This window comes from Apium graveolens, chromosome 5 (assembly GCF_009905375.1).
Source record: "Apium graveolens cultivar Ventura chromosome 5, ASM990537v1, whole genome shotgun sequence".
Taxonomy (NCBI): domain Eukaryota; kingdom Viridiplantae; phylum Streptophyta; class Magnoliopsida; order Apiales; family Apiaceae; genus Apium; species Apium graveolens.
The window spans coordinates 300,965,226-300,993,044 of record NC_133651.1 but is presented as its reverse complement, the minus strand read 5'-3'; the positions used below and the strand labels follow the sequence as shown (position 1 = coordinate 300,993,044).

At 35.1% G+C, this 27,819-nt stretch overlaps 6 protein-coding genes across 9 annotated transcripts; 2 read left to right on the top strand and 4 right to left on the bottom strand.

Moving 5' to 3' along the window:
* Window positions 1–664: 664 nt before the first annotated feature.
* Window positions 665–3,515, bottom strand: LOC141659247 (uncharacterized). 3 transcript variants are annotated; one of them, XM_074466040.1, is made up of 5 exons: window positions 2,940–3,515; window positions 2,431–2,700; window positions 2,082–2,176; window positions 1,172–1,292; window positions 665–1,029 (listed from the first exon to the last, which is right to left on the bottom strand). In XM_074466040.1, the coding sequence occupies exons 1-4, from the start codon at window positions 3,001–3,003 to the stop codon at window positions 1,206–1,208; spliced, it is 516 nt and encodes a 171-aa protein (XP_074322141.1). In that variant the 5' UTR covers window positions 3,004–3,515; the 3' UTR covers window positions 665–1,029; window positions 1,172–1,205. The 3 variants fall into 3 exon arrangements, with proteins under 3 accessions (XP_074322141.1, XP_074322140.1, XP_074322142.1); XM_074466039.1 differs by having other exon boundaries at window positions 668–998; window positions 2,940–3,511; XM_074466041.1 differs by having other exon boundaries at window positions 671–998; window positions 2,082–2,173; window positions 2,940–3,501.
* Window positions 3,516–3,851: 336 nt separating this feature from the next.
* Window positions 3,852–6,294, bottom strand: LOC141659248 (prefoldin subunit 2-like). Of its 2 annotated transcripts, none has more exons than XM_074466043.1 (2): window positions 6,136–6,294; window positions 3,852–4,501 (listed from the first exon to the last, which is right to left on the bottom strand). In XM_074466043.1, the coding sequence occupies exon 2, from the start codon at window positions 4,495–4,497 to the stop codon at window positions 4,060–4,062; it is 438 nt and encodes a 145-aa protein (XP_074322144.1). In that variant the 5' UTR covers window positions 4,498–4,501; window positions 6,136–6,294; the 3' UTR covers window positions 3,852–4,059. The 2 variants fall into 2 exon arrangements, with proteins under 2 accessions (XP_074322144.1, XP_074322143.1); XM_074466042.1 differs by lacking the exon at window positions 6,136–6,294 and adding an exon at window positions 4,979–6,017.
* Window positions 6,295–7,391: 1,097 nt separating this feature from the next.
* LOC141659245 (cysteine synthase-like) lies at window positions 7,392–11,599 on the bottom strand. Its single transcript, XM_074466037.1, has 12 exons — window positions 11,544–11,599; window positions 11,330–11,413; window positions 11,160–11,208; window positions 10,789–10,898; window positions 10,416–10,473; window positions 9,591–9,854; window positions 9,366–9,503; window positions 9,155–9,206; window positions 8,768–8,847; window positions 8,504–8,563; window positions 8,292–8,372; window positions 7,392–7,728 (listed from the first exon to the last, which is right to left on the bottom strand). The coding sequence occupies exons 1-12, from the start codon at window positions 11,582–11,584 to the stop codon at window positions 7,636–7,638; spliced, it is 1,110 nt and encodes a 369-aa protein (XP_074322138.1). The 5' UTR covers window positions 11,585–11,599; the 3' UTR covers window positions 7,392–7,635.
* A 1,077-nt stretch (window positions 11,600–12,676) lies between these two features.
* LOC141659244 (ferredoxin C 1, chloroplastic) lies at window positions 12,677–13,320 on the top strand. The gene has a single exon (XM_074466036.1). It carries the CDS (start codon window positions 12,738–12,740, stop codon window positions 13,191–13,193), a length of 456 nt encoding a protein of 151 aa, XP_074322137.1. The 5' UTR covers window positions 12,677–12,737; the 3' UTR covers window positions 13,194–13,320.
* An 846-nt stretch (window positions 13,321–14,166) lies between these two features.
* Window positions 14,167–16,404, bottom strand: LOC141659243 (uncharacterized). The gene has a single exon (XM_074466034.1). The coding sequence runs from the start codon at window positions 15,839–15,841 to the stop codon at window positions 14,708–14,710; it is 1,134 nt and encodes a 377-aa protein (XP_074322135.1). The 5' UTR covers window positions 15,842–16,404; the 3' UTR covers window positions 14,167–14,707.
* Window positions 16,405–25,415: 9,011 nt separating this feature from the next.
* On the top strand, window positions 25,416–27,401 carry LOC141659242 (protein PHYTOCHROME KINASE SUBSTRATE 2-like). Its single transcript, XM_074466033.1, has one exon. The coding sequence runs from the start codon at window positions 25,763–25,765 to the stop codon at window positions 27,170–27,172; it is 1,410 nt and encodes a 469-aa protein (XP_074322134.1). The 5' UTR covers window positions 25,416–25,762; the 3' UTR covers window positions 27,173–27,401.
* Window positions 27,402–27,819: the final 418 nt, after the last annotated feature.

Here is a 27,819-nt window from a genome sequence, read left to right as displayed (position 1 = left end):
AACATTGCAAATTACGACTTTCCAAGTTTCTAGTTATTGATTTTAGTTGTCTCGTTATGGCATTTGTTTATGCTCTTTACTTTCATGTTCTCATGCTTTGCAGGCCTGGCATATCACTATCACTGAACAAAATTTGGATAGTTGGATTGTGGCTTTTTCTGGTTTTTGAAATTTGTTTGCTTATCTATATGAACATAACTGTTTTCTATCTTCTACTAATATACCATCGAGAAGACATATACTATGACGCTGTTGTTATGGTGCTTTTAAACTGGATGTTTGGTGATATTTATTATTCACAAGCGTGCTGGCTAATAGAAAGATCAGAGCCACCACCTGATAAAGAGGTTTAAGTAGAATCAGATATCCATGGTGACATCTGGTGAACTTAAAGTTATGAAGTTCCTGATAATGTTTATAGTCAGAGATGAATGTTACATTCTTAAATACATTTTAGTTTGATTAGAATATTATAGGTGTTCGATAATATAAGTGGACTAATCTTGTGATTCGAATGTAGTAGGCTATATTAGTGTCTAATTTTATAATTACAAATCGCCAGTTAAGACTTGTGCTTTATAAATTGCTCCCAGGCATGAGTAGAAACTATCTTTCCTGACAATTTACATTCTTTAATCTTTATGAAGTTCGGAGTTTCAATTGGAATTCACATTTATGATGTTATGGTAATTTATGCAGTTCCACTTTCAATTGCTAACGAAAAATCGATAAACAAATGTCTGTGAATAGGGGGGAATTAGCTATATATAAGTGAGCTGGGAGAAAATTTATCATGATTCTCCATATTAGATCGAGAAGACTACAGAACAAATATGATATGAATGGAAGAGGCTTAATTATGCTAGCTTCATCTGCATAAGAAACAGCTGCTAGCAGAGTACTTCATCAAAGTAAATAGCTCCCAAAATTGTCGTCTTCAGCTAGCAAATCAGCTGATAAGGCATCGACTTGTGCTTCCCAGTAATAATAAACTTGTTCTTGGTAGCACCGTATGAAATAAAAAAGAACCTAATTAACTTTTTTGCAGCGTTCAGATAATGAAAAAGTACAGATATGCATCGACAAAAACTCATGCTATACGATAATGCCAAAGGCACCTATATAACTGATATCTCACATTTATAAGTAAGTGACAGGGCGATTGTAATACCTTGAGTGGTGTGGCCTTTCAATTGGGGGGGGGCTTATCTGGAGCCGAATATCAGTTTGTTAATATAGCACTGGTGATTCCCTTGCACGTCCTCGTGCAGACTCATCAACTGTTCTGCCACCTGCTTCAGTTGCAGAAGTGCATGTGAGAAATATTTGTACTAGTAAAGTTTATTAAAACCGCGGGAAAGGATCAAATCATGACAACCAAATGAATGTTTTTCATACGGCAGCAAGGTCACTTCAAACTACTCTTGTAGCTCGCGACTGCAACCAGAAACCTCTGGTAGCTTCTTCAAATATTAACTTGCCATAAATTAAAGAATACCGTAGAAATTCAACAAGGTATGTACGTCTATTCACAAAATGACTCCACTACCCAGACTCATCAATTTTGACCGTTAAAGCAGATATTGTGATTGTGCAACCCGCTTCAAACACGAAGGTATTTTATGCACATCTCTAGTTTTATGCATTGTAAACATGTTTTGTTAATAACAACAAAAAGGAGGTATCATAATGGAAGATTGTCTATAACAGAAAGAAATCAATAGCCATTTTGTAAATTTAAATTTCCTTAGGCTTTTAAGAAAGAATCTAAATATCGGGTTTTTTACTAAGAATGAATTGAAAGCTCAAACCCTTGTGAAACAAGGAATTCACATTGCAAAAAAGTTCAAGCTTTGTTGTCACAAAAGCTCAAGTTCTTATGCAAAGGACTTCAAACTAAGCAGAGATTCCAGCTTCTGCAATAAAAAGCTGAAACCCAGCGAGAGAAACGCAGATAATACGATCAAATTAATACTGAATAAATAAGGCCTATTAGCCAAATGACACCCACAATGTTTATTCCGTAAAGGAGAAAGTCGAGAACCAGACACATTAGGCAAATAATAAAAATAAAATTATACCTCTTCAATGCTTCCATCTTCAATCTCTGTGTTGAAAGTCAGTAACAAGCTCTCATGTAACAAACTCTCTAAATCTTCAACCGATTGAGGTTCTGCTGATCACAAACCAACAAAAACACTGCACCTTTTTGTTATTATTCACTTACAAAAACCACAAAAATATCTCAACCCCCTTAATTTGAAATATAAAACTAGCATATAATAAATATCAATAGTAAGAACAGACTTATAAAGTTATGAAATTTTAAAAATGCTAAATTCCATGTACAACCAAATCTATCATGTGAATTGGATGGATGGTAAAGAAAATTACCAAGAAAATGAAAGAATGCATATCGAAAAATTGTACCTTTCGATTTTGAAAACCAAGATTCGATATCAGAAGCAAGTTGGTGGGATTTGTCAAGAGAATCTGAGCCTCCCCATTTGTTCTCCACTGCCATCTGAAGGGCATTCCATTTGGACAATATGTTCCATATTCCTTTTCTTAATGCAAACACCGGAGACGGATTTTGCTGATGGGCTGTTGGTGGCAACACGGCAGAGACACCATTTCTGCCCATAGCTTCCATCTTCTTTATTACATGGAGAAATGATGGCGCCAAAAGATGGAGAACACCTGAGAAAATAGGAAAATAATCCTTTTCTATTTTATTGTAATTGTAGTATCTGTCCTTTATTATTGGAAAATATTATAATTTGCATATCAAGAAAAATAGAAAGGAACTAGACATTTATTTAAAATAAATACGCATGGTATCATAAATAAATTCCTAGGCTATAGTTCATTGCAATAAAACTGTATAAGTTTGTGGTTGTAGAAAACATGATTCAATAGCTACTGAATTATGTAATTACATGTTTGCATGGTAATGATCCTAGGAACAATATTTAATGACTCTGTTATAGTAGGATGGCTCATCCATCAGCGCCCGAAGAAAACGAGGTTGTGAGAGTTGTCTGATCCTATTGCAACAAGGCTGTCCAATAGAATTACGGCTACGGAAAGAACACAGTTGGTCTTGTTGTGGACTGGTGGAGGTGGAGAGAATTTTTTGGGTGATGGTGGAGAATGATAAAGAGGTTGAAGCTGGAGAATAATAAAAAGGTGGAGGGTGTGCTGGAGAATGATAAAGAGGTGGAGAGTGTGCTGGAAAATGATGAACCGGCAGTGTGTGTGATGGAGAATGATGAACCGGTGGTGGGGCATTAGGAGGGAATGGGTAAAAAGGACTGCAAAACCATAACCATGGCCATATCCAACCGCGATCTTGTACATCTTCTTGGTGATGGTTTTGTGGAGTGCTTGCTTCACTCAGATTACGAAATGCACCTGCACTCACAGCCATGCAAAGAAACAATAAAAAAGAAGTGTTACGGGTGCTATTCATTGTTTTCCTCTAGACTCTAGTCAGAGTGGTTTTCAGGAAAATAACACCTGATAATTCTGAATGATTTGATTTGGTAGTTGGTGATAGCTCTGGCTTGGTGTTCTAATTCACTAGGTAACTAACGAAGGTAGCATCATAGATTCATAGTATCCCCTCTAAAATTATGTAAGTGGTATTTCAGAAATCAGCTTAACTGTTCTGTAACCAAACTAATCCAAGAACAATTTCAGCTCTGGTCATTTTAATCCTCACGCTTTTCAGTTTAACAATACTTAAGCCAAGCCCCCACTGGCCAGCACGTAAACATTACATCGCAAAACCTCCACTTGCAACCTTCAACTATTCTGAAAGGAATTTGCAAAAAAACTGACTAGCAAAATTCAAATAATTGCACTTCCTCTAAGTAATGATGTTTTCAGCCACTAAGTTTATAAAACCCGTATAAGGGGATTGAAATATTGGACAGGGCAATCATACATCTAAAATCCTTGAAGCAAATTAATATAGTAACAAAATCCTATTACAGACCACAGGGTCTGTATGACTAGGTTGAACAAATACCATAAAGACATTACATATGAACAAGACTAGTTCTGTTCAGCTGCACCTGCTGGACCAACAAGGACTCCTTGTGCAGAGCCTTCCTTCTTGCTGCCATCATCTTTCACTTCATCACCTTTTTTTATCCTAATCTTGTATTTAGCCTCGAAGTCAGCAATTTCCTTCTTTTTCTTTTCCAAGGCCTCGTTAAGCCGAGCTATCACCATCTCAAGCCCCTCTTTGTTGTGTTGCACAGCTGGCAAGACTTCTTTGATGGTTCTCTCAACCAGCACACCACCAATCATGCGGTAACACCGGCGAGATTGATCGAGAGGCTTTATGGCATTGATTACCAATGAATGTTCACTCACCTCCATCTCTAGTTCAGTAATCTTTGAGTACACTTGGTTGATGTCAGCCCTCATGTTGCCATATATGGTGGCAACTGCTTGCTCATTAACAGGTTCAGCACCTTTACTAGCCATGAAACTGTTTCAGTGAAGACAGGATACCAGCTTAAAATTGTTTCATGTGAATAACACACATGCTACGAATTAATTATGTAACAATAATCATGCCAAGTATCAACAGGTAAAAGATGCATTTCTGATTAAGTTACAAACACATATGTAATGATGGCTAACAGTATAGAATTAACTACATAAAAGCCTCAGATCAGACTCTCAATTTTTTATGCAGTTTATAAAGACCATGTAAAGTTTCCTGCCACAATGGCATACTTCACAGTACGAGATATTTAAACGACCATAAATAAATCACTTTATAAAGTTTATGTAAAACATATATTTTGTGCATTATAAATAAATCCTATACATGAAGAAACATTAAACATATACATTAAGATATAGTACATGTTAAGATTTTTATAGTGCCCCCCGATTTTCAGAGTCTAGTACATGTCACAATAAATCAAATACACTGCAACATACAAGAACATGTACATACCGCATATATTTGTCTCTCATAGTCAAGGATTCAAAAATGAAACACTAGACAAAAGCAGACCTTAATGCTAACAGTGGTAACACCCTTGAAAACCCAAATCATTCTTTCAGACCAAACAGGACCCCTCTGATAACTACAGAAGACAAGGAGTGCTATGTGCCCTTCTTGAATTTATCTTCCTAGCGTAAACATCTTCGCTTTTTGCACAAAATTCATTCTGGTGAACTAATAGAAATGAAGCAGTACTAAATTGAAAGTCCAATGTCGGAGAAGGAATATTTGCTAAGTTAGGACAAGCACAATAAACTAAACCATAGTACCATACCATCTTCTTAGTAATTCTAAACACAAAAAACTCACTGCAGTAACCTTTAACTTACCAATGCATTATACACGAAACATCTATGATTAATCAGGTAATAGATTGCAGGCAGAAGAAAGACAATAGAATTTCACATAACCACCAACATATCGATGCACAAAGAATTACCGTCTTCCTGTTTTATAGGTAAGATACTTTCATTTCTAGTTTATATAAATCCACCAACCACGGAATTATACCTACATACCCCTTAAGACCAGGAATAACCTTGATAAAATAGATAGAATAAGCACGAGTATGCTTGTAGACATTTGAAAAACCAAACAACATGAAGTATAAGGGTAAAATAAAATACGGAGATAACTACAGTGTATGAAGCACATTAAGTAATTAAAAGCTATGGCTTTGGGTGCTTCGCATTTGAAGTCATAACAAGTGTAATTATGCCATCTAGATTCAAGAACTACACGATCCGCACAATTTCAAGAATAATGTTAAAAACGACAATTTGTTCCACCCTAAAAAAAAGCTAAAGTAATCCTCCCAAGCCTAAGAAGTTATTCTCACAACTATTTTATTCTCTTACAATCAAATTTTCAATCAACTATAAATCTTTAAAAGTAAAACCCAACATAAAAAACAGATCAAAAACTCAAAAAGAACATAATAACATTGTCTGAAAAGATAATCTTGGTTCATTTGTTAAAATATATATGAATTATAGCATGCCCAAATCAAGAATCTAGGCAAAACAGAAACACCATCAATTGAATATATGTATATATATATATATGGAGGAGCTAAAAGCAATGATATCAGAGAATAAAGATTGAACCTTTGTGGGGTTAGTGTACTTGTTGAAAAATCTTAGCTTTGAGAGACTGAAAGGTAAAACCTCCCCAGAAATCGAATTTTGTGTGTGTATTGTATGTATATTTATGACTTTATGTTTGCCAAAATCAGGGTGTTTGGGAAAAAATTCTGAAATATATTTGTCTATTCATTTTAACATGGGATTTTCTCTGTGCTCTTGTCCACACATTAGTCACATCTCCTGCATTCATATCAATTTCACCAATAAAAAAAGATCATTTTTATGGGAGTTAGTGACTAATATGTGTTCAAGAGCACACATTAAAGACCGTTTTAACATATTTCATGGCAGTTGTAATATTAAAATGTTAAAAACATCAATTTCGTTGTAACACGGAAAGAGACACAAGGGCATGTCTGTCCAGCAGATTAGTCTTAGCTTCGCTTATAAATCCGTAATGACTTATGTCCTACGTTTGCTAACTCAAATTTTGAATTTACATAAAATATTTTTTCTCGACTTATTTTAAATTTTTTCTTTTATATTAACTTCAGTTTCAATTTATATATTTTAAAATATTATTTTAATTTAATATTCATGAATTAAGAAAATTATATTTAAATATATTTATTTTTGTTCAACTAGATAAAAAAAATTCCGATTTTTTCCAAATACTTATATTACTTATAAGTAATTATCTATTTATCGCTTATAAATCACTTATTTATTTTAAATTATAAATTAGTTATTTTAATATTTCTCAAACGAAACTCGTAAATACTTACTTAAATAATTTCGTTGAGTAAAAAGGCTTGTAAATGTGAATATATGCAAGGTATATTTGTAATGAGTGAAAAATCAAAATACCCATAATTTGGGGAGAAATTCATCCGCGTATTTTGGGAGATTGAAATTTAAAAGTTATGTATTTTGCACATTCTTTCATTTGTAATTAAATATTTAAATTAAAATATATTAAATTTATCATAAAAATATACTATATACTCGTATAACTCAGCTAAATACATACTTAGGAATATATTTTTCCTATAAAAATGAACACATTTGTGACTTTGATGTAAGACATATTTTAAATCAAAAAATATATTAATATTTTAATAACAGGTTAGGGGCATTTTTTTCATAAAGAAATGATTAAGGTCACAAAAGAAAAATAATAAACAACCTCAATCGCATACTCCTCAGGAAAAGTATATTAATTCTCGAATAAGATCAACATTTAACTTATTCGACAATTTCAGAGCATCATCAACGGCTTAATAACATCATTTTTCTAAATTTATTTCTCAAGAGTCCAACTTTAAGCAGTGCAGCTCGGGATACTATCCCATACATCAGTCATTTTGATTCATGAACGGGGAACAAGTACTCTAATAAACATCCCAAATTACAACAAAACTTTAACCAAGTTCAACCAAAACATTGTACTTGTGAAATTAAAACTTTCCCATTATGCAGCAATAGAGAAAAATCCGGTCCACTCCCAGTCCAGCAATCACATTATGGCTCAAAGGTCATGGTCTCCGCCTCTCGTCTGACTGATTCAAATAGCACAGATGAGAGATATCGCTCCCCAAAACTCGGTAAAATAACCTGCAAAGTTGTTGATAGTTAGTTTGTCATTTTAACAAAGGCACTGCAGCTCAGCATAAAAAGGATAATGTAGTCGCTGAAATTTCAAATTGCTTGTGTATTTACTAATTTAGAATCTCATTAGATGTTCATGTGCACGCGTTAAAGACACAATAATATATTTCATACTATATCTCTCTTAAGAAAAGAACACAAGAACGAGCATCAGCTAATGCCAACATTGGACATCTGGTGTACATTCCCCCAAGTTATCATTATAAAAGAAAAAAAACAGTTTGTGTGTCAAATCCTGACACTAAAGAGGATTTTTAAATTTTAGATTAAAACAATTTTTATTATTATGGTTCTGAAGGACTATTATGCACCGTCTGGTCAATGTTTTATTTAAATGTTGCACACTTTTCTTTTGCACTTGGGGGAAAGGATATTGCCAGGTTAACCTTACAAATGTACAATCCTTCTACCTCTAACGACATGGCCGACAGAGATAAAAGTCACCAGATCTCGCATAAAAGGCATGACCACATAACATTTAAAGAGTATCTACAAAGAAATAAACTTACAACAATTAGTTTTCCTGCACTTTCTGGCCGCCTTGCAATTTTAATAGCAGCTGCAGCTGCAGCACCTGACGATATCCCCACCTGAAAATGTAATGTATTATATAACTTGGCATACATTTCCAAAAACTTTAATCAAGCAGCACATAATTATCTGAGACTACCCAACACTGATAAAATGGAAATATAGTATGGCTGTTAGTAGTGAAACTTACAAATAATCCTTCTTTTACAGCGAGAAGCTTTGCAGTTTCTATAGCTTCATCACTTGAAATCTGGAGAATGGACAAAAGATCATATTATACTAATATAAAACCGGACATTTGTGTTAAATGTTAAAACTATCTAAAAAAGCTACCAAAACTTTGTTAAGAACACCTGAGACTGTTCTGTAGAAGTACAGATGAAAGAGTAACTGATTCAATTAAAGTAACATGATCTGTATCTATTTATATGATATAATAATCTTCTGCTCTTACTTGGATAACTTCATCAATAAGATCAACGTCCAAAACACCGGGAACGAAACCAGCTCCAATCCCTTGGATCTTATGCGGACCTTGGGCATCATAAATACATATCGATAAGAATCATTTGACAAACAAAATGAAAGAGGTTGAAGAACAGTCACGAGTACACCATAGAGTCTTCGCTACTGCATGTTTCATCTTAGTTGAATCTCATGTATACATAAATTGTTCAATTTTGTGGATGTACATTATCAAAACATGGAACTGGAACCAACAGGCCAAGATTAATTTCTATCTTCAGTTTAAAACAATTCATATCCAAATCTCTAGGGAAAGAAGCAGACAACAAAAAAGAAAGTTCCACAAAGAAAGTGCCATATGCTAAAGATAACTTACCTGGTTTTCCACCAGAAAGAATAGGACTCTCGACGGGTTCAACGCCATACAGCTGTTACAGAAGAAAGAAAGATTTTATACGAATACAGGAAGTTCCATCAAGTACTCTAATAAACTATAGAGTACATATTGGAAAACAACTAAACACTAAAGTCAAGCCACGAAATTGTGCATAGTTATATCTGTTGAAAAGTTGAATTGGCAAGGTAACCTTGACATCAGGGTTCTGCTCCTTGAGGAACTTTCCAGCACCAGTTATTGTTCCTCCTGTGCCGATTCCGGAAACAAAGGCATCAATTTTCCCACCAGTGCCTTTCCAAATCTCGGGTCCAGTGGTTTCATAATGGATCTTCATTTATAATTTGAAAACAGAATAAGTCAAATATAATTGCTTTCATGTCTCAACAGATTCAATCAAAAAAGTATAATGTTAAACCTTTGGATTTGCAGGGTTTTCAAACTGCTGGAGAATGTAAGCATTAGGGGTTTTAGCCAAAATCTCTTCAGCCTTCTGAACAGCACCTTTCATTCCCTTGGCAGGATCTGTCAAGACTAACTCAGCACCAAACCCACGGAGTATAATTCTTCTCTCAAGACTCATTGAAGCGGGCATGGTGATTATAAGCTTGTATCCCTTCGCTGCTGCCATGAAGGCTAATCCTATTCCAGTGTTTCCACTGGTAGGTTCAATGAGGACACTCTAGACAGAAGAAGAAAGAAGATGAGGAAAAAAAAAATTGTCATGTCAAGTAAAAAATTCCGATGACAACACAGAGGGGGGACTTTGGACAGTACTAATTATTGCATGAATATAATAGATCCAAAACCAATTTTTCTGTTACTATATTTGAAAATTGGAGTTATCAACAGTAAATTGAGGTAACCAATAGCATTTTTATACCCAAATGGGAGGGGGCTGAAACCAAAATGAATTAATTTGGTTGTAGAAAAATTCTTTACTGAAGAAAACTCTAGTAGACAGTTTCAGTCAGCCTCTTAAGATTAAGATCATATTTTAAATCCCATCACTACCTTATGATAAACAATTTAAATCTAATACACATATAAGAGATTTAGAATGAAATTCTACAAACTCAAAGCATATCATTTTACTCGACAAACTTCATAATATGAATCAACCAATACTTACTTGAATATACTTTTCGAAAATGCAAAGGAAAGCAAGCATTAAAACTTTCTTATACACATATAGGTTGTATCCTCTACTTAAAAAATTTTTACCACAAAACATAAAACTAACCTCCCCTGGTGTAATAAGACCCTTCTCCTCAGCATCTTTAATCATGCTATAACCAATCCTGCAAACCAAAAACATGGCAAAAATCATTATACACTCCCAAATCATAACCATACAGCTATCAAGTCTCGATACAATATCTTGCCCTGCAAACCATTTTAATTTACAAACTCCAGAAATTTACCAAAAAGATTTACACAACTCACAAAAAACATAAATAAAATTATCTGAAAATATAGTTTCTAATTGTCAAACACAAGATTAACTAGAAATACATATAGCATTCGCTAATTTCAGAAACAAATGGTTTGTACCCTCTATCTAAACAAAGATAAGGTCTATAATAAGTGTTGTATGAATATGAAGAAAATGGTACCTGTCTTTAACACTAGAGCAAGGCTCCATCATCTCTAATTTAGCAGCAACACGACCAACGCAACCCTCGACAACATTGTTAAGAAACACTAATGGGGTTTTACCAATCAACTGTTCCAAAAACATCCAGAATTCAATCACAAACAACAGAATACATACAAACTATGAACAGAGAGAGAGATACAGAGAGAGAGGGAGGGAGGGAGAGAGATACACAGAGAGAGGGAGAGGGAGAGAGGGAGGGAGAGAGAGAGAGAGAGCGAGAGATACAGAGAGAGAGAGAGGGACAGAGAGAGAGGGAGAGAGAGAGAGAGAGAGAGAGAGAGAGAGAGAGCGAGAGGGAGGGAGCGAGAGAGAGAGAGAGAGAGAGACCTCAGTAACATCCTTAGCAATTCCAACCTTTTCCAAATCCATGTTTGTACTGCAACTCACAAACAAAGAAATCAATCAAGTGTGAGAGTGTATGAAATGAGTGATGATTATTATAAACCTTACAAACCACTATAAAGGATTATATTACTACAGAACACCTGGGACTTTACCTTATCAAAATAAAGAAAAGTCTGCGAGTAGAGCCGTGTGTCTGTGATGTGTCTATGTACTCAGTATATACAAATAAATTTAACCTTAAAGAAAAAAAAAGGAAAAGATAGCTTGAAAAAGAAAGAAAGGATATAATACTTTATAATTAAATTACAGTATCTATTTTTATTGAAATGAATTGATGGTTGGAGTAGAAAAATGAAGATCGTGAACCTGACAGTATATGCAGCCAAATACAGTACAGATATGCTCATGAGTCACATGGCTGTAGTAATGTGATTTTGCCGGCTTCTTCTTTTTTTTTTTGGAAATTTTGATGGCAATTCCACCCCCCTCTTGCAATTTTAAAGCAGTGGCGTAAATCAGGAAAATAGTTTGTCGTAAAAATTTAGAATTTAATTGAATAATAATCGAATCAAATTTGAGCTATTTAAATCCTTTACTGAACCGAGTTTAAACTTTAAAATTATTAACAGGTTCACGACTTTTATCGAGTCTCTAATATTTTTAATTTCATTTATTACAAATATATTTTATATTAAATTTGATATTTTGGTTATTTTTATATAATTAATTGAGCTCGAACCAAACCGATAATATTTTGAGTTTTTATTAATATTTGATGAAATCAATCTGAGTTTTCGAGCCAAACTCGAGACTTTCAAATTTTTAATGAGCCAAAATTTCAAATTTGAAATTAAAATTTTGCTCAAAGTCGAGTTTAAACGGTGTCTGAAAATATTTGAATTATCTCAATTACACCCCTCTAAATGCATCCGCAATAGCTAATAATTAAATTTAGCAAAAAAAATAATTAATAATTAATCAATAACGGCGTTAAGCAAGTACATTCTTTTTCTTATAAAATAAGTTTTAATATTCGTACACACGTCAGAGAACTATCTTTTATTTACATTTCATAAGGTTTACCTGCACTCAAACGTAGCGGCTGCGGGTTATCTACTATTAAAAAAATATTTAGGATTTTTAAAAATTATTCATGTTCAAAAATATATTTTCAAATATTTTCAGAAAACAGTAAAATATAAAAAATATAAAAATTACTATTTTTGATAATTTTTCTGAAAATAATGAAAAATTTTGAAGTAGATAATATTTTGGAAATATCAAAAATGTTTTTAAAAAAAATTGGCTTACCCATCCATATTCTGTCCATAAAGTTATCTAATTTAGAATCGATGCACAATTCTAATTTTATGGACAAATGACATGCATCATAAAATTGTAGTAACCTTTTATGTTAAACTTAAAATTAACGAATTTTTGCAATAATTGAATTAAACCTTGTTTTATGTTTTCACGAAATACTATTAAACAACAGAACCTTATCCTCTCAAAACAACAATAGTGTCAACAGACACTCCTGTCCTCATTTTTTCAACCCCCATGGCAACCCTCCACTTCACAACCTCTCCTTCATTCACTTTCACATCATCTAAACAACAATCCTCCTTCCTTCCTCCATTGCACCTGAACCACCATGCACAGCCACGCTTTCGCGGCGGCAACAGGAGCATTAGTACCATCAAGTCTTACAAGGTGACAATAGAGCATGAGGGGAAGACTACTGAGCTTCAAGTTGAGCCTGATGAGACAATCCTAACAAAGGCATTGGATGAAGGCATGTCGGTGCCTTATGATTGCAACCTCGGTGTTTGCATGACTTGTCCTGCTCAACTTATCAGCGGGAAAGTTGATCAGAGTGAAGGAATGCTTAGTGATGATGTTGTTGAACGTGGATTTGCTTTGTTATGTGCAGCGTATCCTCGCTCGGATTGTCATATTAAGACTATACCAGAGGAAGAGCTGCTGGCAATGCAGTTGGCTACTGCAAATGACTGAGTTTTTAGTGCTTAGGTCTTTTGTTTAACAGTTTCTTGTTTTGCAGATCAATTTAGTGGTGAAGTGTATAATAATGTAAACTTCTATTGGATTCTTTAAGGAAAGATATGAATACTGTTTAATGCTCTTTGTGACCCTATTAGTTTATCATTACTTGATTGATGAATGCTGATGTAGTTGATATACTGGCTTACTACACTTTGTTTTGGGTTTTGATTGCAAATGGTGAAATGGTCTAAGACAGTGATAAATTCAGACCAGTAATTGCAAGTTTCCTGGATCTACAGGCTTCACAAGGTGAATAGTACAGGCAAGGTTGCACAAATGTTTCTATTTTTCTTGAAGTTGTTTCTGTTCAACATTCTCTAAATTGTTTATGAATCTGATCTCTGTAATCAGTTTCTTTATCAAGACTTGTTCGCTTCTTCTCAATCATAAGTTTTGCTCTGCATTATTACTTCCTAGTTTATTCATCAGCTCATATGTAATTCATGTTTTGTCTTCATCAAATAGATAGAATATGCGAAGTCAGAATATGATTCCAAACAAAGCGTCAGGAAATTAATAGGATTAGGGGCACAACGCACAATGACAATTTTGCTATTGCAGTAGGCATAATCTCAAGCACTAATACAGATAGAATCACGACACAGTGTAACAAGGGTTCCAGCTCTTAAATCTGGAGCCTCTTCATCAATAAGAAAGAGGTGAAACAATTATAGTGCTGATCTTTTGATGCCAGAGATAGTGTCAAATTGTCAATAAGAAAGGTAACTGTCATGGCAAGACAGACTGTTCAATATCATCAACCAGAAAGAGGAATATTCTTTTGGCAGAAAAATTCTAAAGAGGAGACTTCAGACGAACTTCTGAACTCATTCCACATAAAGGCATTTAGCATTTTAGACTATAGAGGAGAAGTCAAGAATCTGATTTATAAATTTTTTACAGAAAGGAATGTCATACACTGCTATCAGTTAATTTTGCATAAGCTCGAATTCGATTTTTGCAAAAGCTCGCATTCGATTTTTGCAAAGAAAGATTTTACATCACATACCAAAAAAGAAACTTTTTTCATTGCATACACACATATATCCACAATTCAAACTTGAAGATACATATAACATAATGCTCACTAGTAGAAATTATACTGAACAAAAGGTGTCCAGCAGTTGCTGTGACAAAATATCAACACTCAGGTCAATGCTTAAAATGTGAGCACGCGACACACACCATGTGACAAAGAATGGTCAGTTATTATGGATGGTTGCTTGGTTGAAACAAAGAACAAGAAAGCAATACTGAAGAAATAGTACACTTTTTTCTCCTTTTAATTTGGCTTGGAATTAATAATCTTTAGGAAAGATAGGTGATTGTATCCTTAAACTAGGTACACAACAAGCTTAGTTCCTCCATTTCAGGCCCTTTTATAAAGAATATTCCAACTGACAAACTTGCATGTATCTTCATTGTGGAATAACTACATCAACCAGTAAGGTGATCAAGCACTAACTTTAGTTGAAGAATATTTGATGGGATACTGAACCAGTGTTGAAGTTCCTAGCAGCAGGTGCAACGCCAGATTTCTTGAACTTTCTTTGCTTTATTTTGACCTTAACATTAACTCCATTCTTAATAACAGACTCAAGTACAACTAGAAGCTTACCTTCCAACTTCTCTCCTCTCCTTGGTGTATAGACCGCATTGTGGATATCATCGGCCAAGGCTCTTTGAGCTAACACTTTTCCTACAGCAGCACACGCAGTTGCATTCCTTGTTGACCCCAAGTCAAATTTCATGTCCTTGGATATTGAATGTGCGACAGCAACAACCTTGCTAGTGGCTCGGTGCACAATGCAGGCACGTACAGAAGCCTTGGATATATATATGTCCAAGCAAAATGGTTCATGATAAGCAGCTGTAAGTTGATTAAACGTGGGAGTCCTTACCTTTTTTTCGTCTCGAACCCCATGAATTTGATCGAGGGAGGACGCCAGATTATAATTCTCATTGACGTTATGTAGTTTCGCCCTTCCAACAGAATAGCCAATCACTTTCTCCTTCATTTTGCTCTCCTTTTGCCCATCTTTGTTTTTTGAAGGACCGTCAGCTATAGGATCACTACTCCGCTTCTCCTTCTTTGTTTCGTTCTGATCACCCTTATTCTTTGACGATTTTTTCTTAAGAAACTCATGATTATACTCCTCATACTCTTTAGAATCCTTATCAAGCTTGGAAAAAAGAGTCCCGCGTATCCTCATATCCTCAATCTCATCTAAATCCAAACCACTATCATTTAAAGGCACATAAGCATCAAACTCATCAACCACATGATTTCTCAAACCATTCATCTCTCTATCACCTCTCCAAGCATCTTTCAAACCAGTGGATACCCCCCAAGTCTGATTATCAACGAGCTCGATCTTGTAATCCTTCACATTGTCCCTACTGTCCGATAACAACGAAAAAGGATGAATGCTGCTACTAACATTCCCAACACCCCTCTTATATTCAACTGATGAAGACGGGGTTGCTTCATTTACAAACCTAAAAGGCCTTGATGCCTTGGATGACAAACTACATGACGGGCGATAAAGATACGACAACTGAATCAACTGTCTACCTCTTTTCGAAAACAAAATCATCATTAGGTACAATGCAGGGGTGTATATATGGAGAAAGGGGGTGCAAGTTTTAGGGTGTTATTTAGTTACAACTTTCTAATCCTGACAACAATTATGAACGGAAAATCATGTTATTAAGTTCACTGGGGCATTTTATCAAACAGGTGGAGTGTAAGCACTGATTTTATGATATAAACAGTATACACTCTCGTGAAAGTTGAAACAATACATTGAATCGATAAGCTATCAAAGTAGTTGGTGGAGACAGGTTGGAATTATAAGATGATATGAAATGAAGATGAAAATCATACACTCATGCAGTCCTGCTCTGTATCATTAAAAAGATTACAGGGTATTCAAGATTTTAATAAAAAGATTTCTGCCCAATAGGAGTACATTTTTTTTACGATTTTAAAATTATTTTATTTAAAATAATTCTTTAGAAAATTGAATAAAGAAATGTTTTTTAAAAAAAATAACATTAACTTTACCTCAAAAAGATAAATTAAATTTTTGTAGGTGGGTAAACATTTGATGTCGAAAAAATGAGCCTCAATTGGACAGCCATGCTTTCCCTTGGTGAGTAAGGATTGATGTACTGGTTTATGAAAACTAAAATTTAGAAAATTATAGTCTCAAAATATTACTTGCAGATAGGCCGGAAATGAGTCGATATATTTACGAAAAGTTCGGGGTTTGCTTTGAGAAAAGTTCAGCTCGAGCTCGGTTCAATTTATAAACGAGTTGAACATGAACATAATTTTAATATTCGACTTTTAAATTAGTCGAATTTGAGCATAATATAGTTCGACTCGAAAGTTCGGAAACAATTTTGATTGGGTTAAATATCAAGTAGGTCACTCATTGGGGCCAAATGTTTCAAGTAGGTCACTGACTGCAAATCTGACTCGATGTAATCACCGATTAACTCTAATTGTGCATTCTGTCAGAGTCAACAGAAATTAGTAACGGTCAACTGTGTGACATGGATATGCAGCCACTGAGTGGATGACATGGTGCTTACGTGGTTGTGCAACGGCTCTAATATTATGGGTCTATATATACAGACTAAAATCAGACCTTAGAGAACTAGGGTTCTTAACTAAAAATTATTGAATCTTTTCAATCCCATTTTATTCATCTAATTCGTTCTAGGACAAACTTCAATTCAACCTTAAGTTCAAAAGGCCTATGGCGTCAAGTTCCGCAAGGTCGTCCCAAGTTTCGACCAATGAACAACTTTGTTATTGCGGAAAAAGGGCCAAGATGTATACATCTTGGTCACTCAACAATCCCGGGAGAAGATTCTACACATGTTTTCAACCCCAAGTAAGCCTTTTTATTGAAATATTTCTGCAATTAAGTTAGGTTTTTGGAACTTCATAATTTATTAAAAATTGCAGGGTAGATGCAATTATTTTCGATGGTACGATCCTCAAACTTTAGGCAGACACGGTGATATTATCACCCACTTGAATAACAGAAGAATTTTTCAAGATGAAAAAATGGCACTTCTTGAAGAACAGATAGCAATGCTTGAGGAGAAACTTGCAAGTAATGAAGAAAAGAAGAGAGCTTTGGAGAAGAAAAATGGTTATTATCGGAAGATCTACTTCATTGTGATAGTTCTGTTAGTGATTTTAGCGAAGTTGATATAGTGTATTTGTGTTATTGTTAGTGGGTTAGGAAATTTGATGTAATGTATCTTGTTTTAACTAAATTATGTTCTCACTGCTTGTTTTTGAAGATATGTAGTATATTAATGTTTTAACAATTATGTTAGTGTTTGTGATTGTGATATTTCTGCTAATGTTATTGATCATAAGAAAAAACTGTTGGCATAAATAATAGAAAGATAATTTCATAAACACAATAGAAATAGTCATTACATTGATCATTGTTGAACATTATAACTACTTATCAAGTTCCCAAAGGTTCATCAAATTCTTCCCAAAATACATAGCCAAAAGATTATCAAGTTCATCCAATTAACACCTAGTTAGGTGTTAATTATACCAACTGGAGTCTAGGTTAACTGATAATGCATAAATGAAAGCAAACTAAATTAGTCATCATCTAGGTTAACTGGAGTCTCTGCTGTATTCTTGAACTTGGTTTTCCATTGTAGTCTGGTGCTCCTCCTAACTGCTGGTGGACCTTCTTCTTCATACTCATCTTCACTCTCAGGCTCAACATCAATTTTCTCTTCCTCTGCATCTGCAACTTGGTCCTTAGCGGTGCTTGACTGTGATTTCTGGATTGGTGGAGTGTTTGCGGATGGAGTCCCAGTAGGTACATGATTGGCCTTAGTCAAACCAGGTGTTGGCATGAAAAGTTTGCCAAAACCTAGGCCAATTAGCTTTTCTTTGAAGTTGAGAATTGGTTCTACATTCATCCAATGTGGCTTATATCCCACTTCATCATTCTCATTCTCAAAATACAAACTTTTCTTACCAGAAAGAGATTTTGTCTTCTCCTTTTCATTATTTGCACCAGACTGCTCACACTCAGCTCCAAATTTGTCAATTTTTTTCTTGTTCAATTTTTGCATCCAAAAAGGTCTTTCTTTTCTCTTGTTGTGGAACAGTTTCTCCTTCCCCTTCTTACTTGCATCTACATCAACAACTGCAGATTGTTGAGTTCCAACTTGGTTATCTGGTTCTCTAGTCACAATACCTGGCATGCTCTTCCTTCTGACAGGTAACTTGATACTTTTCTCCTTTCCAGCTTTGTCATCCTTCTCAGTTATCACACTTCCCCCCTGCTCATGAACAGCTTCAATTTTAGTTTGCACTTGCAACTCAGGACACTTGGGTTTTTTATGCCCAGTATGCCTACAGTGAGAGCAATGCATCTTTTTACCAGATGTCATTTTCTGGAGCCCTTGTACAACATCTTTGGACTTGCTCGTGTTGGAACTAGCATCTTCCCATGCCTCCCTTCTTCTGAGTTTTTTAGGCCTGCCTCTTAATTTCTTTGGCATGTCAGGTGGTAGCATAGGAGCCTTATCAGTTACTTCCCAGAAATCTTCTCCTCTAAGAGCAGCCAAAGGAAAACTGTAGGCCTTCATATACATCTCCTTTGAGTAGTATTGTGACACATAAGATGTTGGTTGATGTCTCCTATCATGTATAGCAGCCACAGCATGTGGGCATGGTATTCCTGTCAACTCCCATGCCCTGCAGTCACATGTTTTCTCTTCTAAATTCACAGTGACTGATCGTGTACCTTGCCTAACCATGTATTTTGTGTCTCCATCCCAAGTTGCTTGCCATTTTCTAGATGCATTAATAGCTGCATCAAGTTTATGCTTTATCCTAGGGCATATGGGAAGATCCCTGTAAGCCATTGAATCCCTATTAATCCTTATTCTCCTCATGATTTTGAAGTGTATTTCTTGAATCATATTCAAGAGTGGCATGTACCTACACAACAACACATCAAACTCAATTAAATATTGAATACATTCTTACAACACATCAAACTCAATTAAATGTTGAATAGACAATTGAATATGTTGCAAGTATATTACCTTTCATTAATTATCCAGTTATTGAAACACTCAGACATGTTGTTCTCGACATTATCTGCAAATGAATGTCTGTCGAAAAATGCCTTAGACCAACTCTTTGGTTCCAACCTGCTCAACTCATCATAAGCATTTTTTGAAACTCTCTGTAAAAGCTTCATTGCCTTGTGATACAGAGCTGGATAAGTGGCACAAGCAGCAGTCCAGAAGCAATGCTTTACAGTGCCTTGAGGAAACCTGGATATAAATGCAAAATAAAAATGCAAAATATAAATGTAAACAAAAAAAATGCAAAATATAAATGCAAAAACATAAATGTAAAAATATAAATGCAAAATATAAATGCAAAAATATAAATGTAAAAACATAAATGTAAAAATATAAATGTAAAATATAAATGCAAAATATAAATGCAAAAACACAGTTTTTTTTACCTCTTCTTGAAATTGTTATACAAATGCCTTGTGCACAACCTGTGCTCAGCCCTTGGCAATAACTCTTTCATAGCAGCTATCAAACCCTAAAAATAATCAAATAAACATGCTTTAACAGCTGTCAATGTAATGACAATGTAAGTACAAGGGAAGATTGTTACCTTCTGTTGATCACTGATGAATGTGAAGGCATGACCATTCCCTAGTGATAGATCATCTTTTAAGAGCTGAAGGAACCATCTCCGGCTGTCTGTGCTCTCAGTCTCCACCACAGCAATTGCAACTGGATACATGTTGTTGTTAGCATCCCTACCAACAGCACTGAGTAGCTGACCACCACACACATTTTTCAGAAAACATCCATCTATACCCAGTATTGGTCTGCATCCTAACTTCCAACCTTGTTTCAAAGCTTCATAGCAAATGTATATCTTCTTAAATGTGTTCACACTGTCATCTGTCACCATGTTAGTCATTATCTTACATGTGTTCTTTGGGTTATTTTTGATCAACTTAAAACCAAAATCTCAAACCCTTGAGTAGTGACCCTTCATACTTTCTAAAACTCCAGCAAGAGCAGCCTGTCTTACCCTAGAACACTTGATTCTAGGTACATCAATTTCCAACTCCTGCCTAATGGTTTCTTGCATCTCCTTCACCTTCCACTGTGGGTTTTTTCTGATTTTTTCACCATACATCTCTGTTAAGTATTTCACAGATACAAGCCTATTGTGGTATGGTTTGGTGCATAGATGATCAGGCTGACATGTTTTAATTTGGACAGCCTCACACCCTTCCAATCTACTGCACCACAAATAAAATGTGCACCCTTTTTCACATCCAACCTGTGCTCTTTTAGCATCATTTATGATGAAATGCAGGGCTCTCCTCTCAGATATTCCATAATCTCTAACAGCTTTTCTGAACTCAGCCATGGAGGAAAATTTAAGCCCAACTTCAAACTTAAGCCTACCCAACTTTTCAGGATTATAAACTGCTGGTTTCTTCTTCCTTTTATTACCAGGAGGAATTGCAACATACCCCTTCTTAATGTTTTCATCTTCACTGGAAGAATCCTCGGACCTCAACTCATCACTAGCATAGTCACTCTCATCATACTCACTCTCATCACTAGCATCGGGGTTTTGTTGTCTAAGTTGCCTAGAAGCTACAAGCTCTTCATCAGATTCTCCCTCTTTAGGGTCATAGTTAGGGTCACTATCATTACCATCACTAGACCAGTCATCACCAAGATCAAGATCATTATTAAACACTTCATCAATATCAAACCCTACGTCAAGTCCACTGAACTCATCATATTTCTCTACCAAATCAGTACACTGCCCTGTTTTCTTATGATCCACAAATATATGTAACTTTTTAAACGGCAAGGACACCTCAATCAAATCCCTAAATGACTGATCATCATATAACACTCTAATACCATTCTTAAAGGTATGACCATCACATTGAAAATAAAGTATATCACTCTTACTATACTCAAATTTCAGTGGATAATCATCCATTTCAAGAATCGAAAATTTGTCCGTGTCAATATCTTCGATGATATCTATCCTTCCCCCAACATAATCAGCATTACCTCTAAAAGATTCAGGACTAAATATCCCATGATGGTGTAAGTAAATAGAAACCCTCGTAGACATTTCTAAAAAACGAAGTAAATATAGAATGAATTAAAATAATTTCTTCAAGCAAACGAATCAAAGATAACAAGATCTATAAAAATTACATAATTTTTATAAAAATATGATCAAAAAACAAGAACTTATCATGCAAGACCTAAAACCCTAGGGATAAGTTCGAAACATACCTTAATAAGATTAAGATGATTCTCAGATGCTTGTTAGTGTGTAATCTTGAACAATACGGCCAAGAACGACTTCAATTCAACGATTCAAGGAGCGGGTAATTAGGGTTTGCAGTTTCCCCCTTTCATCTTCCCGCGCTGTCTTGTCGATTATGTCTATAGTTTCTTCTTTTTTTTGTTATATATTGCAGCACATTACACGTAACAGTTACAGTCAGCGCCACGGGGCAGGAAGACGTCCACATGTCACACACTAACGGAATACTTAACGGTTCCCGTCTAAATTGACTATAAACCCGGTTGACTCTGACGGAATGCACAATTAGAGTTAATCGGTGATTACATCGAGTCAGATTTGCAGTCAGTGACCTACTTGAAACATTTGGCCCCAATGAGTGACCTACTTGATATTTAACCCAATTTTGATTACAATGTTTCTGAACAAATATATAAATCACTACTTATATATACTCATAAACATATTATAAACACATACTTATAACACAATATTTAATGAATAATTGTTTATATATTTATCTAAAAAAATAGAAATTTATTTAATCCTATTGTTATTTACTATTAAATTTATAAATTTATCATGTATAGAGGATCTAAATTGTATTACATACTAAATTGAAAATATTTAACTATTTTATTTAAAATTTGTTCATATATTTAGTTAGTAACATAAATAACTTAATTTAATCAATATCAGAATGCTAAACATTCAAATTTATATGTTTGGTTTGTAAGGCTATCAAATTTTTTATTTTATAATTAATCATTAATTTATTTTAAAATAAGAAACAAGTGAAACACAATCAAAAAATAGGGAATTGTGTTTTGTTAAAAAAGAAACATTGAAATTGTGAGAACCAATTCGTAAACTGAGTCACCGGTGATTAAGAGTTCGTGAACAACGTTCATGAGTTATTCGTTAAATCGTAGCTCGCGATTTGTTCGTGAACAATTTTTTCTTAATGGATCGAAATACGAATAAAATTTTTGATTCGCTAAAAGTTCGGACTCGAATTCGATATATTTTTAGGATATAATGACAAAAATAACATTTTTTTGGGATTAAGTGACAAAAATACATATTTTCAATACTTTGGCCATTTTTACCAATTAAATACCCATTCTTAGATTGGGTATCTCAACAAAATTATTTTCTTATTTTTTTGTGTAAAAATACATTTTTCAAAAAAAAAAAAAAGATTGAAATACTCAGTTTGAAAATGGGTATTCGGGCATATACCCAATCTGAGAAAATATATTCAATATACCCAGTTTTAAAAAGAGTGTTTCAATTTAAAAAAAAAATAAAAACATCGGTTGAAATAACCAGTCTGAAAATGGGTATTCGCGCATATACCAATCTGAGAAGGTGTATTTCAAATACTCAATATGAGAAAACGTATTTCATAGATATTTTTTGCCGCATTTCTCAAATTTGGTATTTTGGTCACCAATTTCTCAAAATATAGTATTTTTGACCATCATCCTATTTTTAATGAGGTGAATCATATACGGAAGAACACTGGAGTTAGGCTAGGTTCTGCTCATTTACGACCCAACCATCATCATTCAGAGTTGAGACAGTAATCACTGGAATAAACATGTTAACATGCAACAACTGTTTGTTTTTGCTTAGAGATGTGTATGGTTTGATTCTACAAATCCACATTCTGGAAAACAGTCATCCTTTGCGGCTTTGCATTTGATTTCTTTTGGCTGTATTGTAGTATATGTTTAATATCGAGTTACTCAGCTCTGTGGTTGAGGTTGAAGCCTTCTTAAATTACTCAATGACTTATGACCATATCCATGCAAATCGCCTTTGGTTTATACGGGGACTAGTGGTAATATAACTCTTGTATTTCGAGTTCATAAGAATTGATTGATTATATTAGGCTCTTCTTGTTCATAAGAATCCAGAAGGTAAGCTGTCTAATTCACATATGACAATCAAGCTTTAGCACATGCCGGAAACTCTTTTAATGATTGATTAGACTGTTCGATCAATCCTGTAGATTGATTGATTTGGAATTGTAGTTAATATAGAACCGCAATCATTCTAATCTCAACTGCAACCGCGCATATGTTGCACAGCTAGTATAATCTCGAGAAAGAAATGAGTTCATTTTAGCAGATAGCGCGCACAGTGCTCTGGAATTTATTAAGGTACTAACGTTACAGTTAGGTAATTTTGGAGCTTTGATGGTAAAGATAATCTTACTTGAACTTTAGTAGAATGCACATAAAGCACACATAATTATTGCAACAACGTACTTATAGCCTGAGTAATTTTCTTCAGATGTGAGTTTGAAGACATTTTACCGACAAACTACAAGAGATGGATAGGGATTGTAGGCTAGAAGGTGCAGTTGTAATGAATGTTTAAATATAAGATCTGAAAAGGGTCATTCTCTAACACCCTGAGGTTTTAGAATAACTGATTGTCATTCTCTAACATTGAAGTTAAAGTACTTGTTAAGGCGTACAAAAAATTGAAGGAAGAAGATGACATACAAAAATGACATATCATGAGGGTGATCCACTTGTTTTAAAGAAGATTTTGATTGATATCAGAATTCAAACAGTATTGAGACACCCCAATAGTATGAGCTAAAGTTACAGTATCAGTTCTGTTTTTACTTGGCTTTCGAGTTTCAACCCCTTATCATAGTCACACAGTTCGTATCTGGTACTGTCTGCCGACTAGCCAAGTATTTCAAATATTTGTTTGTCAAAATGCACATCAAAAAAGTAACTTGAAGCACCGAGCTAGCCAAGGTTCTTGCCTTCAGTTCTTATTATCACTCTCATAATTTATCATCGATCAACCAAGAGGGTATAGAACCTGGCTCCACGACGAATGGGCTAAAAAAGAAAGCAGTAGGTAGCTTAGAAAAGTTTTGGCCCATGTGTTGCAACATTTTCACATCATGAATAGTTTTAAACTGGTAGCATCTGATGATTTGGCTTGATGATTAAACACTAAATCCTTGTTTTTAGTTAAATCTAATACTCTAAGTCTAATCCATGTTGGTTTTATATGAAAAAGAGTTCCCACAGTCTGTCCTATAATATCAAATTGGACTCTATTATGCATTCTAAAAGATGAGTGAATCTAAGCACCTGTAACAGAAATCTAATAATTTAAGCGTGAAATACCACCAGAAACTTGTATATGGGTCACTTGGCCACCCTCCAGACCAGTTGTGTACTATGTACAGACCTCGTCAATAATGTGCCTTTGCGCATATGTTACTATAACAGTAAGAAGACTGTGGCTGCTGGGTCATAATGCTGGGGAAGCTAAAGAACAAGACAAATTGATCCGAGTCTTACTTCTTAACTTCCGCAAATGGAAGCAATTGGACATCAAGTGTGAACAAAGTAACAGATGCAGAGTTTCACAATTAATGTTATATTGCATGGCTAGCCATGTAGCACGGTGAGCCACAACTAGAAATGAGTGGCCCTTGCCAGTTTACCTGAAAGAAAATTGGCACATATCATGTGTATGCCTAGTTACCTTGCTCTAGGTAACTGACATATTGTCACTTTGGACGTGACCTGTATTTTAGAACTGACCCTCAAATTGTTGTCCTCAGCCTAGCAATATGTTTTAGGATTATAGCTTAAACCTCGTTTACTGATTGATGTCGATAAAAGATAATAACAAAAAACTGTGGGGCATCTCATGTTAAAGAGTTACATGTCACAAGTGCAGGTTTTACATATTCTTACTTCAACCTCTCCTGTAATCTCCTGCATTTACAACATAATCTCCTTTGATTCAATGAAAAAATCACCCTGCATTTGAAAACAAATGTCTAGCAAACTCTATGGTCTTTGATTGCTCACCTCGAAAACTCTACATCACTTGTGCTATTCTTATTTTTTAAAGGTGCGGTGCAGTACAGCAGAGCGCATCGCATCTCAAATATGCGCGAATGCACCACATCTCAACTGCTGTTATTAATGCAAACACATAACCATAACAACTGGGCCAACCTTCTTTATCTCAAAGTACTACTCCTCATCTCTACTTATAGAAGATCTCCATAAGCCTAACTATAGAATTATCACCCTCCTCAACAACTTTCTCCATATAGCTGCCTCTTGTACCACCTACAGAAATCTCCATGGCTATAGTTTCTTCAAAAACCTTGTCATTTGAGAGTATCAGCAACCATCGTGATGCCTCCTTTTCCTCTTACTTGCATGGTGATGAGGGAATTTTAGCACTTTGTTCACATGAGCTAATTTACGCTTCCCCCAAAAAAATTGAAGACAAAGAAATCGGAGTCTTTTCTGCAGAGAAATACTTCAAGGGAGACATGGACGATGATGCAGATCCAAAGAGTACAGACACTAGCTCTAAGAGCTACCATCATGAGAAAGATATACCGGTGAACTTAGACCTTGTGAAACTTAAAGTGCAGCCTAGAACTCCAAGTGTCCACTCCTCATCGAGCTACAATAGCCAAACTGTGCTATTGCCGACAAATCATCAGAGCAGAAACATGACGAAAGCCTTTTGCAAAAGTTTCTTATCAAGTCTTAGTTGCAAGTACTGCTCGTGCAGTGAAAAGAATTCGGTTGTGATTGATGACCATGTTGTAGAAAGCAAAAAACAAAGCAAAGCACTTGTTGAACAAACTAACAAAACTGCTGAATCAGATCAAAAGAACAAGACACCAGCCAGAAAATGGTCTGAGCAAGAGAAGGTACCCTACAAGAAGTTCGATGAGATGGAATTTCAGAGTAGGAGAGAAGATTGTTTTAACTTCCCAGTCTTGGACCCCATTAAAGGAAGTTTGGCAGCTACAATGGAGTCACCAGGAGAAGATAATACCATAAGAAAATCACTGGAGGTGTTTGGCTCTCCAAGGACTCCAATAACGAATCAAGTAAATAAAACTTTAAGTTTTGGAAGAAAATCAACCATGTTTACATGGGATCTGGTCAATCCACAAACCGACGAAACTGGGATTCCCAAAAATCAAGATCTAACGAGCGATGACTACGAAAGTGATGCAAGTTCTGAGTTGTTTGAAATAGAAAGCTTCTCCACAAAAACCAACTCAGTTTTAGAAAGGCAAACATCGGAGAGAGATTCTAGTCTTACTCCCACCACTTGCTATGCCCCAAGCGAAGCAAGCATAGAATGGAGTGTTGTCACAGCCAGTGCAGCTGAGTTTTCTATCATGTCAGACTCAGAAGATCTCAGAACAGCCAACACAAAAAACCAATACAAAATGACCAGGTTTGCCAAAAATGCTCCAGAGAAAGAACTGCACAAGAGGCTTCCTAACATTCTTTCAGGGTGCAAGAGTCAGAAAGCTGTTAGAGTTGCAGGTGACGCGTACAAAGCAAGTGACAAGGCCATCCCAATATCTCAAGCGCACCACAGGTTGGATCCTACCAAACCAGTGGCAAAATTTCAGGCAGAGACTAAGCTAACAGGATTTAATTCAAGGCTCGGGAACAATGCATTCAATACACGTGTGGTATCTCCAGCAAACGGATCACATCTCTTGTATATTAAGTAATAAGAACATATACTTTGTTGTTGCATGTAATGTTACTGCTATTAAGCATCAATATGTTTGAGTCCTAAAAGCATAAGAGAATATTTAACTGTATTAGCCTATAAACCTAGTCCTTGGTCAGGTATCAGAAATGTAATCTAAGAAGATAAAGAATATTATGTTTTAAGCAGTTGGGTGTATGACAAACAACATGGTTCCAACAAACCAAGTACAATTAAACACTTATATTTACTTTCTGCCTTTTATTTTGCAACATTACTAAAAGCTCCAAATAAGTTGTTTAGTTTCTCCTTGTTTTTGTTGTGTAAAGGCTACATATTCTCCCACCATATAATCTTACTAAATGTTGCTAATACTATTTTACTCATCAGTCCATTAAGGTACAAGTTAGCAACCATCCATCGAGGTACAAGTGGGCAGCCAGCAGAGCTGGGCAGCGACGGGAGGGTGAAGGACAAATTTAAACTATTTTTACACAAAATTAATAAAAATGATCAATTTTTGAAAAGTTGGTCAACTTTAGCCGATGGGATACCCAATTGTCATTGGAGTAACTTTACATGAGATACCCAACTGTCATTGGAGTATCCCATATATGAAATACCCAACTACCAGTGGAGTATCTTATATAAATTGGGTTATCTAAC

Bases quoted from the DNA above. Each gene is read 5' to 3' on its own strand.
- LOC141659244 (XM_074466036.1), top strand. From the start codon at position 12,738: ATGGCAACCCTCCACTTCACAACCTCTCCTTCATTCACTTTCACATCA.
- LOC141659243 (XM_074466034.1), bottom strand. From the start codon at position 15,841: ATGATGATTTTGTTTTCGAAAAGAGGTAGACAGTTGATTCAGTTGTCG.
- LOC141659245 (XM_074466037.1), bottom strand. From the start codon at position 11,584: ATGAGCATATCTGTACTGTATTTGGCTGCATATACTGTCAG. The intron at 10,899-11,159 runs GTCTCTCTCTCT...TTTTTGGAACAG, and splicing joins TTGCTAAGGATGTTACTGAG to TTGATTGGTAAAACCCCATT. The intron at 8,564-8,767 runs GTAAGAGCAGAA...TCCATTCTCCAG, and splicing joins TTATTGATGAAGTTATCCAA to ATTTCAAGTGATGAAGCTAT.
- LOC141659242 (XM_074466033.1), top strand. From the start codon at position 25,763: ATGGCTATAGTTTCTTCAAAAACCTTGTCATTTGAGAGTATCAGCAAC.
- LOC141659247 (XM_074466040.1), bottom strand. From the start codon at position 3,003: ATGAGCCATCCTACTATAACAGAGTCATTAAATATTGTTCCTAGGATC. The intron at 2,701-2,939 runs GTAATTACATAA...CTATTTTCTCAG, and splicing joins GATCATTACCATGCAAACAT to GTGTTCTCCATCTTTTGGCG. The intron at 2,177-2,430 runs GTACAATTTTTC...GTTTGTGATCAG, and splicing joins TTGGTTTTCAAAATCGAAAG to CAGAACCTCAATCGGTTGAA.
- LOC141659248 (XM_074466042.1), bottom strand. From the start codon at position 4,998: ATGAGAGACAAATATATGCG. The intron at 4,502-4,978 runs GTATGTACATGT...TCACTGAAACAG, and splicing joins ATGAGAGACAAATATATGCG to TTTCATGGCTAGTAAAGGTG.